The sequence below is a fragment of the Purpureocillium lilacinum genome, assembly GCF_023168085.1.
Source record: "Purpureocillium lilacinum CBS 284.36 DNA, scaffold_3, whole genome shotgun sequence".
Lineage (NCBI taxonomy): Eukaryota > Fungi > Ascomycota > Sordariomycetes > Hypocreales > Ophiocordycipitaceae > Purpureocillium > Purpureocillium lilacinum.
Genome location: NW_027072113.1, coordinates 774,574 through 786,137, shown reverse-complemented (window position 1 = coordinate 786,137; position 11,564 = coordinate 774,574). Strand labels below are relative to the sequence as shown.

The following is an 11,564-nucleotide window of genomic DNA, read 5'->3' as shown; positions in this document are numbered from 1 at the left end:
TGGGATCAGGTGAATGTCCATCTAGAGTGACATGTTATTCCTGAACATGGCAGATCGTTCACACGCAGGGCACAACTCGCCTTCCTCAAAATCTTTGCCCTATCCATAGAGGAGAAAAGGCTTGGGTCATAAACATGCGCAGTTGCAGAGACCTTCTCACCCGTCGGACTGGCACTTGGTTTGAGATTCGAATTGCATCCGGTCATTCTGGGGTGCGTGTCCTCTGATGCAGCCATGACGACTTGCGGCGCCTCTGCAGCCTTTGTTTCTGAATGGCAGTGGATGCAATGACGTTGAACAGAGCCTCTGCTTAGGGCAGGCGCTGGGAATAGAAAGGCAGCATGTTGAATCATTACGCGGCAACTTGTCCCTTATTATAGCTGTCTGTATACTATTTTTCCAATGTTGGTTGAAGCCAAGCATGAAGAGCGGGCGGAGAGGCTGAGACTAGACTCACTACGTCGGAACGCCGAGACCTCGGCACTCGCGGCTCCACAGACCACGTCGGTCCATTGGACGCCTCTTCCTGCGGGCGGCCTGTAGACTACCTCATCGAACAAGTGGAGGACGCGCGCCAAGTTCTGGTCGTGGCCTGCATAACTTACTAGAGGTGTCTCGACGGCAAGGTGAAGTGGTGTACAAGTTGGGCATAAAGTAGTCCATAGATGACAACCTCTCCTGGCTGCAGCACATGTACAAGCCGACATTGACCAGTGGTATAGACATACCTCCGGCTTGGGCGACAGTCGAGCTTGGGTTAGCAAGACGCCGCGTCGAGGTGTTGATTTTCCCTCTCTGTGTAACAGCAACGATCAACGACGACCAGCGTCCACTCCGTGATGCGTAAGGGCGTTAGGGCGTGTAGTATCTCGCATCCCCGGTTTTCCCCGCGAGATCCTCAAATCTTCTCCACGTTCTTCTTTCCGTGTGCACCATGCCAGGAGCTGGGGTTTTCGCCTCCCATCGCGGGGTGGCAGGTTGATAACAGACTGCTTCAGGAGGTAACACCACGACACCTGAGCATCTGCTGCTGGTAACCATGGTGCTAGCCACTGCCAAGAACCGTTGGAGTTGCTGTGGCTGGCAATCAGCCGAGGATCGAGTGGGGTTGCCTGTTTTGGTATATCTATTTCAACCAAACAGCTCAAATCCAGCGCGACTCAAACAAGAGGCCCGCCGAGCTCCATGGCGACGAGAAATCTCCGTTCAATTCTGTGGAGATCGGAAATCGCGTCGAAGGAGCATGATCTACTATTTCTTTCAATCTCCAAGCCCCAGGCAGAGTAACGAACACATACTATCAGGGATGAATGTACAGAAACTACGTGTCGGGCGGCCGTTTGACAGCTTGTCCACCGATTGAGCCGGACGAATACAACCGACACCTGTGGGGTAGCGTAGTGGTTCTAGTGACGCCTTGCAGGTGAGATATTGACCCCGTTAAAGCTCCACTCCAAACAGATTACCTACCAAAGCAGGAAAGGTCTCTTCAGCCCTTTCAGTAGAATCGAAACAGGATGCGGTGGCCTGTGTGCCCAGATGACGTCCGGATCTTGGCCTTCCGTAGTACCCAGGGCAGTGGGCTGAAACTAATTAGCTCGCTCCACTCCGAGGACTTTCTGCATTAAGCATAGTTCTTAACAACCGTACACCGGCACGCACTTCCGAGGCTGTCCGCAAGTAACAACTGACAATAGCTCAAGAATCTTTATACGTGACGATACACAAACCTTACATAGCCCCTCAGGTCCGCCTGCGGGGCTTGTCTCGCGTTCTCCTTCGTGCCCTTCTCCGCCGTAGCGGACGCGTCGCGCGACCTCGTTGCCTCTCGCTGGTCCTAGCTTCATCATCGTCTCACCAGTTAGTGCTTTAACAAAGCAGCGGACCATGTAGCCATGACACAACTTTTACCTGTGGCCTTGGCTTCAGTAATGTACTGGAGATGGCGCCCTTCACCTTCGCTGGAATACCCACGATGGCATAAAGACTTTGTACATCCTCGATGCTGCTTGCTGGCGTGCCTCAGTCCTCAAAATACCCAACATTGCGTTTGGACTGTGTTGACTTATTAGGTTGCCCGGCGCTTGGTATGGGACGTTCCAGGCTTGGGATGGCAGAAGAGACTTGTGGGTTGGCTAGCGCGAGCCACTCATTAGGACGCTTCAGCGGCCTTACGTACAGTCGTGCTCGAGCGTGAATGAAGCACCATTTAGAACGACAACATGCGCACTCCTCCTATGCGAATAATCCGAATGCACGACGGACACCAGAGCGCCCCCCGGTCTGTTTGTCGCCATTCGCGCCGGACCACAGCGATGAAGCCAGTCTTGCCCTGCACAATATGTACTGATTCTTACAGCCCAACCGTGACGTCCCTAGTAAACGTCGCTCTCTTTAATAAATATAATGAATATTATCACCAGGAAATAATGTTATTGGCTGGACCGATGTACGTCTCGGCTCAACTCTCGACTGGAATGCACACCGGCTCCGACGCTTCTTCAAAAGTCGTGTTCATGGTCTCCTTTCCACTATTCCTGTTTTCTACCGAGCTTGAGTACTCGTGGCAGTCGCCCAGCTAGTTGTCAAACACTCAGTTGAGATCGTTACAAATAACGTGCAGACTTCATAATTCGTTCTCTTGAGTTCTAAAGCCTCCCCGTGCTGCTTGCAGCCTAGAACCTATGAAGAGATGACAGTAGGACGTCCGGGGATAGATCAGCTTCTAAGGAAGCCGCATCCGGACCACCTTGGGATCGGTATAATATATGTAATAGGCACCTTTCAACCCCTGACCGCGTCTCTCGGTTCATTGATCGAAGGACCTCAGTGATGCCCAGAACATATGCTGTGATGTGTTTCCTCTCCGGCAGGTCGACCAGTTCGTGAAATATCAATTTATACAGCCCCTCGGTACTTTCTTGCCATAGTTGCCGATGATCTCGCAGGGAACGTTCGAGCAACTGCATACTGCTGAACTCAGCCAAGAAGCCATGTGTCCTCAAATGGGCGGCTGTTGACGAGACTAGGGAAGTCGTCTGATGTAACAGCACGCACACAAAGAAGAGACAGGCTAGACGTTCCAACTCGCGATCTGTACAGTTCAGCTGATAGAGCGACTCCAACTTATGGAGATCAGATTCGTTCTGCAGGAAAGTCGTCATTTCTCGAATTGCGGGAAAGTCGCCGGCATTAAATACAATGGAACGTGGGAGCGTTCTGTTAGAAAGTGTTCGTAGGTCTTGGATGACGGAAATGAGCCACAGGCTTCGTAACTTGTGCAAACTTTCTGCGCTACACAAGCTGTACTGTGAGTCGGATATTAACAGGGGCTTGGATAGTCGCCAGACATTATTGGAACTGTCGAGCCACGAAGGTTGAGACATGAGAAGGAAACTGGGACTCCATATTAGTGAACAACTGGACAATTCGCCGTTAGTAGCAAGATTAGAAAACTCACAGATACGTGGTGAGCTCGAGCCTCCAGTTCGTACGGAGGGACACAAGCCCCCCTCGTGCATCAATCATACGTTGTAATCCATCCCTGTGGATTTGCCACTCGTTTTCGACTCCCCAATGTTTCTGGGATATTGTGTTTGCTTAGCCTCTCCTCGGAAACGGGGCGAAACGTACAAACCTCGTAGGTCACTAGTCGCACCACTGCCGCGATATTGTCATCGCTCAGCGCCCTTTTCGGATCGTCCATCCATTTCGCTATGATGCATACTGCGTCTGTCTTGAACTTGACAGCCTCTTGCGAACTTCCATACCGATGGAGGTGCGCCATATGAGCGGCTGAGTGCGCCAAAATAAGATTGAATGACGCGGCGTTAGACATGTCCAGCGGAAACCAAATGTCCCGCACAGGATTGAATGAATTGATCTTTACGTCGTCGAACATCATGGCTGCATAAGTGCCCAGCCCTGGAAGTGTTGGTTTATAGTACGACAGTGGCAGAAGGCGCCGACAGCGAGGGGATATATCTTACAGTGGTGCAGCAGTTTATGATGTTGTGCTTCGAGCCGCACAGGGAATGAATCAAACGGATCAAAGCGGGTGTTGACCAACGCCCTGTCCATTGCTGCTGAAAGTTGGAACGGCAATCCACCCACCGTACTGTAGCCGGTGAGAAATTCTTCTGAGCCGTTGCGTGGCGTGGGAATCCTGTGCGCTCGTTTATCTGTCTGACTATATCTTCCGGCCCGCTGCGAAAGAAACGGTCTATAGAAGTCTGCCTCTGCGGAAGAAGTGGCTTTGATGCTAGAATTGGCCGTCGTTCTTTGGACTCTCTTTGGATCATCCTTGGGTAGGAGCAGCCTTGGCGACAGGGGCGGAACTCTTGGCCGACGGGCACTTGCGTGGGAATCCCGCCGTTGCTTCCAATGCTCGCGCATGGCGTGGCTTCGCATGCCCCTATAGTTGTTGTCGGACACAAAGAAATACTCCGGGGCCTTACGTCCTTCAGTGTTGGTCTCAAGCGCATCTGAGAGCGACCCTTCTGCCGCTCCCGGAGTGTGTGATTCGTCTATCTCGTCCATGACGCCCAACGGCGACGCCGTGGCAGTCCACGTCAGGGAGAGTTGTGTGTCAAGTCGGTACTTGCTATTCAAGAGGACAGAGGCTGCATCTATTGACCAGGCACCTCGGCATTTTGGTAAGAGGAAGAGCCTCAGAGAAAGTGTCGAAATCATGCCCCAATACCGCCAGTGTTGTTTCGCTTCAGTCTCCCATTTAATACGTTTTCGTCGACTGTGGGGGGCGAGGGAGCTTTTGTTCCCGCTAGCCGAAATAGGAACCCCCACTTGGGAAGTCTGGTAAACGAAGGCGCTGCGTGGCAAACTCTGTTGACACCCAATTGGATAAATGCCTCATGAGTGGGCGATTGCATGGGCGCTCACCAAACCTACGAGTCACCGGCCCGTTGCACCATTCGCCCTTTGTCAGGCAAACGGCTCCAGGGGGATCACAGCTAGCATCGTAGTTATTAATGAGAATTAGCTTGATGAGCTATCTGTAAGCGCACGACAGTGTGCTGCTCTTTATACACAAAGAAAGGATTTGCCCCGTGGTGCAGAGTCCCGTAAGCGAAGCCGGTGTTCCGATATATGCAACCCAGTGTATGAGCTTCGAAGTCAAAGCACAACGCATACAGGCGCTCGACCTGGGTACGCGGATTATTGCATCGGCTTCCGCGGACACATGACCTGAGTGCAGTGTTATGCGACACACGGCTGGCTCTCTGTACTACACCCCTAACATTCCCGCCCCTGTCGCAACTGTGAACACACTATTGCCCACGACATTCCGCGTTGATCTTGGCGCATATGACACGCGTACAACGTTAGAAAGTACGGCCGCGCCGCAAGAAGAGCGGGCAATAAACTCCGCCCAGCGGCTGGAAAGGATGAAGCAATATGAACTCTTTTTCCATTGGCATAAGGTTTGGGCTTTCTGAGGTACTGTACTTCAATGCTACTGTAACTTGACAAGCCAAGCAAAATATTACAACGATTCCATTCCAGCTTAATTCAAACCTAGCAGCATCATGAACTGCTCACGAGTACTTCGAAACCTCCTCCAGCAACGTGTTCGCCGCCAACTTTCCAAGGTTGTTCGATGCCAGCGGCGAATCACCCGTCAGGACTAGTCTGTCTCTATGGGTTTCGCCGCTAATAGTCTTGTTGCGAGGCGTAATACCAAGCTTGCGAAGCTCCTCGCCGACAAACCATCTCATTTTGCCGGGTATGTATGCAATGTCGATATTGGCCGCCTTGTCCAGAGAATCCGGGAAGACGTCCACTTCGTACCCTTCATAAATAAACTTGCTTCCCTCTGGTTTGCCAACGTTCGCAGCGAGCATACTCGCTGGGCCGTGGCAGAGTGTGATCAAAAACCGCTGATGCTCATGAGCCCATCGCAAAACATTGCCGACTGTTGCGGAGAAGGGTATGCCGTTCAACACGCCGTGTCCACCTGGTATGAAAACAGCGAGATATGGTGTGTCTTTCGTGAAGCCATCGCCCCAGACATCCTGAAGGTTGAGAGGGGCCCGGATTTTCTGCTTGTACTTTTCGAAAATGCGCTTCACGGCCTCGTCCTCATGAGGAAAAGCCCACATTTCGAACTTGACAGGGTCGCCTGAGAGCGTGGCAATGTCAATGTCGAATCCTGCAGCATCCAGGTGAATCATAGGCAGAAGCATTTCCACTGGATGATTGCCTGTCGAGAAGAACTCGCCGCCGGCCAACCGTAGGTACCGCTCCTGTGTCGCAATAAGAAGAACCTTCCATTTGCCGCCTTTGTATGCATTAGGATAGCTTGCGCCATCATAATCAGTTGTCGAGGAGGTGTACTTCGTCAGAGAAAATGGAGATGGGAACCAGGCATCGGCCTCGGCTTGGTCTCGAACTGGAGCATGGTCTGCTGTGGTTGCCATGACGAAATAATTCCGTGAAAGAAATATCTGAGAATGCCTCGCTGTGGAAATGTTGCCGGCTTCCTTGGCATTGTTTGTCAGGATCTAGTGCGAGTTATATAGAAAAACCACGAGCAGTACTAACTGGGTCCATCAGTTATCCCACGAAAGCCCGGATGCCAGCAGCTCCCGCCACAACTCTGACGTGGCGCTTATCGCCGAATAGAAACGAATGAGTGGGCCTCTATCGTGGTCAAGTTGATGCCTAACGTTTTCAGAACCTGATGACACAGCCGTACGATGATGCATTCGAGGTCTGCGACACTGGGTCTGCTACACTTTGGGCCTGCTTTGTACCCCCCTGTGCGAAGGACTGCTTTAAATTAGTAACCCTTAGAGTTACTCAAAATGGCATGTGTATTCCTCAAATCGCATTGGGAATGTAATGTAATGTACTTTATTTACGCCCGGAGGGATTATCCCTAAAGGGCCATAACGAGAGGCTATTTGCTCATTCTGCCATAAAAGCCGTACACCTAAAGCCCAACAATTGTTTCCTTCCTTGGCCCCTGCAGCCTCATTCCGCGATCTGACTGTCCTGCCCTGAGGTCATTCCCCCCGAGTGCCCAGCGTCCCATCATCGGCAGCTGGAGCTTGGTCGGTCAGTGCGAGGCTGCGCGACTAGGATGTTACGCACTTGGTTCCTGTCCAGTTGTCCAATTCATCGCAGATCCGCCTGTTCACATGTCTGCATCCAGCCTTCCTGTTGCCATTGCAAACTTGATCGTCGTTCGGACAGCCGCCATGTCAGGCTGCCATCGCTCGCCATCCGATCCAGACTTGCCTCCCAGGAAGAAAGACAAGTTCCCCATCTTAGTCCGATTGTACCGTATCATGCCTTCTCTTTCCGAGTTCCAGCGCCTGCAGCGAAATAGGAAATGCTCGACTGTCTCCGGTGCTTGGCCGCAGCTGCATTGGTCCGTCCCTGTAGCCCTGATGCTGTGCAGGTACCTGTTGAGCCTGCACTTTCCTGTTCGTAGCTGTATCAGTATCCTGGACTCCTTGGCGTTGAGAGTGTCGTAGATGGCCCGCGTGTGCTGGCCCGGAAGCGCTGTGTCAATACGTTGCGAATACCGTCCTACCCCGATGGGTATTCTTGGCCGCTGCTGTTGCTGTTGGCCGAGCAGCAGCCTCGTTCTCGTGGCTCGTGCTTGATAGCTTGCTCTTTCCCGAACGCACCCTTCCTCCGTAGCCTCGCGGGCCGCCGCCTTGGCCACCGCACCCGGGCGGAAGCCTTCATGGCCTGCCGGCACCCAGAGCACGGACACAGGCACATCCTGCAGACGTGGCAGCCTCGCCAGTCTGTAAACCTCTTGGATTGCGCGCTGCCCGGATTGCTGTCGAGGCTGTCCCACCACTTGAACGGCTGCCCTGTTGCTGCTGACGATGACCACCTTCCTGTGCGGCAGCTTCACCGGCACGTATCGAAATGCCCATGCCATTGCCTCCAGCTCGGCCGTGTACGGGTTCAGATCCTCACGTGGGCCTAGCGTGACCGAGAATCGGGCCAACATATCTCTCTTGCCCTTTGCCGTCACATACTCCACGTAGCCCCCCATACCCACCATTCCTCGCCTCTCCGAAGAGCTCGTCGAGATCACCACGCCGCGGGCCGCTCTTGCAGCCTCCGCTGCTTCGTCTCGGTCCACGTCGCACACGACGCGGATCCGGCTCTGCCACGGTGCCATGGCAAACTCTTGTATCACCTCCAGCCGTTCTCCTGCTCCGTCCCTATACCGCATGGCCATCTTCTGCATCGGCGACGTAAACCGCTGACATATCCTCATGCTCAGCCTCGCCAGCGGGTGTTCCCTCGGAAGGGTGCGTAGGCTAGTCCACGTCTTGGCGGCAGCCCTGGTATGCCGCTGAAGCACTGGTTCAATGTTCGCCTCTGCCTCAGCCACGACCGTGGCGACGCTTCCAAACGCTCCAGTCACGGCCTGCGCTCCGACTGCTTGTGCTTGGCTTAACCAGGCCGTCTCCCTCTCCCCGCAAGCGTGTGTCCACACGTTGGAGGCGTAGTCCATGGCCGGCGCCACGGCAGCTGTGAACAGCTGTCTGGCCACCCGCGGCGACAAGCCTCGGAGTCTCTTCAACTGCATGGCGACAGATAGGCCCTTGGCAGCTGCCTCAGCGATGTGCTGTTTGTATCTGAGCTCCGCGTCCAGCACCACTCCCAGCACCTTGGCGGTGTCCTTCGGTTGAACAGTCTGTCCATCAACCACGAAGCTGCCCTGGCTGCCCCGTCTAGCCGATCTCGTGAAGTGGATAACGGCTGTCTTGTTGCTCTCGAAAGTCGCACCGCTCCGCCTGGCCCAGGCCAGGGCTCGATCGATGATGGCCTCGATCCCGGCCCGGTTCGCCGCCGCTGACTTCCCTGTCACCCAGGCCGAGTAGTCGTCCACGAAGGCGATCGCGCCCTCCGTCGTACCGATGCTCGTCTGCACAAGATCCGCGTTGAAGAAGAGGAAGAGGATTGGCGACAGCGGAGACCCCTGCGGCAAGCCCGCCTGTGGAAGCGGTTTCTGGGGGGAACGGTACCCGTTGACCTCAATGCTGGCCGTCCGTTCGGAGCAGAACGCGTCTACCCACCGAACCAGCTCCCCAGGCAGACCTCTCGCCGCTAGCCTCTGCAGCAGCCTCTCCTTGAACACGCCGTTGTATGCTCCCTTGACATCAAAGCTCACCAGGCTGAGCACCTTGCCCATCCTCCACGCTCTGTAAATGTTCTCTTGCAGGAGGAGGAGCGCTTGTTCCGCTGAGCGCCTCTTTCTCGCGCCGAAATGGTTGGCCGGCAGCAAGCCATGCGTCTCGACCGCATACGATACTCGCTCCGCCACCACCGCCTCTAGCACCTTGCCCAGCGTTGAGAGCAAGGAGATTGGTCGCCAGGCTCTCGCCGCCGTGTAGTCATCCTTGTCGGGTTTCCTTAGCGGGATGATCCTCGCGCTCCTCCACTGCTCAGGCAGCTCGCCGCTTCGGAGCGATAGTCGGAACAGGTGCAGCACGCGTTCCTTGACCACCGGCCACAGCTCTTTCCACACCATCGCCGGCAGGCCATCGTCCCCGGGCGCCTTCCACGGCTTCGCGGCCATCACCTTCCTCTCCACCTCTTCCATGGTCAGTTCCGGCCACGCCACCGGTGGTCGTTGCGACCCCTCGGGCTCGGCCTCGATTTGCGTCGGCAGCGGCGGGAAGAAGGTGCGGAGAAGCTCCTCTGCCTGATCCTGCCGGCCCATCGTCGTCGTTCCGTCCTCCTTCTTGAGAGGCGGTACCTTCTCCTCCAGGCTCGCGGATCCCCTCGTCCCCAGGTATTTGGACGCTTTCCAGATGTTGCCGTCCTCGGCCAGGAACTCTTCCCAATGCTGCCGCTTCTGCTTCCGCACAGCGTCATGGTATTCCTTGGCCGCCTCCTTGGCTTGCTTCTCCAGCTCCTGCGCTGGCGAGCCCGCCCTTCTTCGGGCCCTGGCCTGGTTCCTCCAGAACGTGTAGATCTGCCGAAGCCGGGTCAGGTCCACCGTCCACCACCGTTTCGCATATGGGCTTGGCCGTGCTCGCGGTGTTAGATCTTGTATTGCCTCGCTCACAATGCGCATGAACCGGTCAGTCTGTCCTTGCAGACCCCAGGCCGGCCAGCACACCAACTTCAGCTCCCTCGAAATCCTGTCGCGGATCGCCTTCCAGGGGGCGTTCTTGAACAGGAACCGCGGCTCGACATCCCGGCAGGGCGCGTCAATGCCAAATACCGTCTGGATGGGCCGGTGGTCTGATCCATACTCGGTCGGGTATATGGCGCATTTGACCCTCTCCTCCGCCAGCTCCTCCGTAACCAGCACCAGGTCAATCGTGCTTTCCAGCCCAGGCTTCGGTCCCTGCCACGTCTTGGTGCCGCGCGGCAGGAGGCTTTGGAGGCCATGATCATTCATGAGGTCGATGATCGGCTGGCCTTCTCCTTGTCGTCTCGTTATCGTGCCTTCGCCTCCCCATAGCACATCATGACGGTTGAAATCTCCCGCCACCACCACATCCGTTCGCTCGCCTGTGTCACTGCGAAAGCGTGAGATCAGGTTACTGACCTCTCGTACCGCTGCCAGCAAGGCCGACGCGTCGTTGCATTGCACGTAGACCGAGACCACCAGGACTTGCCTGCCCTGGAGACGGAGGACGGCCGCAGTCAGATCGGGAGACGACACCGCCACTTGCTCTGACTCCAAGTCTCGTCGCACCCAGAGCATGCTCCGGATCGGCCATCCCACCGGATTGGCGACGCTCGGCACCATCTTCGTCCAGTTGCTGTGGCTCATTGGGGCCGTCACCACCGCGCCGTCAATCAGCCGCGCGTACGGCTCTGTCAGCGAGAGGACTGCATAGCCGCTCAAGTCCGCATCGTTCATCACCCCGAGCTGCACCGTGTCCCGCTTTCGCACGTTCAATTGGAAGATGCGCAGGTCCCTATGCATTCTTCGGCGGGTTGCGTACTCGGCAGTTTGGACTGGACGACTCGTGGGGTCCGTTGCACAGGACGCACTTGGGTTCTACGGCCCGGCACTGCCCGTGACCGTGCCCCGGCTGCGCACACTTTCCGCAAGCCCTTGGCTTCTTGCACGAGAAGGCCTTGTGGCCGAGCTCCTGGCAGTTGTAGCACTGCACCGGTCCGACTCGCGGCTCAAACACGTTAGTGTAGGCAGACTCGCCGGCCAGGTCGAAATACGTGCCGTCGAGCAGTCGTTTCGCATCGCTTCCCTTGGTCACGTAAATCACCATGGACCCGTACGCCTTGCCGCAGTCTCTCTTGCTGAGCCATGAAATCTTGGCAATCGTGACGTTGTTCTCCTTGCCGAGAGCTTCGGCAGCTCCCGTCAGAACATTCCCGTCGCTGTCCAGCACCGCCGATCGATTGACGCTGTCGACTTTGACCGGGTAGAGTTGATCCCTCAGGACACGCGCCCCCGGCACCACGACCTTTTCCGCCGCCTCCTTCACCCGCCGCAATTCCGCTTCATCACGACACACTATCCTCACCCGGTTTGTGTTCCTGGGGTCCTTGATCACTGCTGCGCATCTCCACGCCTCGTGACCTTCCCTCAC

The 11,564-nt window shown here is 55.6% G+C and overlaps 1 protein-coding gene across 1 annotated transcript; it reads right to left on the bottom strand.

The window, feature by feature from the left end:
* Window positions 1–5,555: 5,555 nt before the first annotated feature.
* Window positions 5,556–6,437, bottom strand: PLICBS_004080 (uncharacterized protein; the record flags this gene model as incomplete). The annotated part of the gene is made up of 1 exon (XM_065600385.1): window positions 5,556–6,437. The coding sequence occupies one exon, from the start codon at window positions 6,435–6,437 to the stop codon at window positions 5,556–5,558; it is 882 nt and encodes a 293-aa protein (XP_065456457.1).
* Window positions 6,438–11,564: the final 5,127 nt, after the last annotated feature.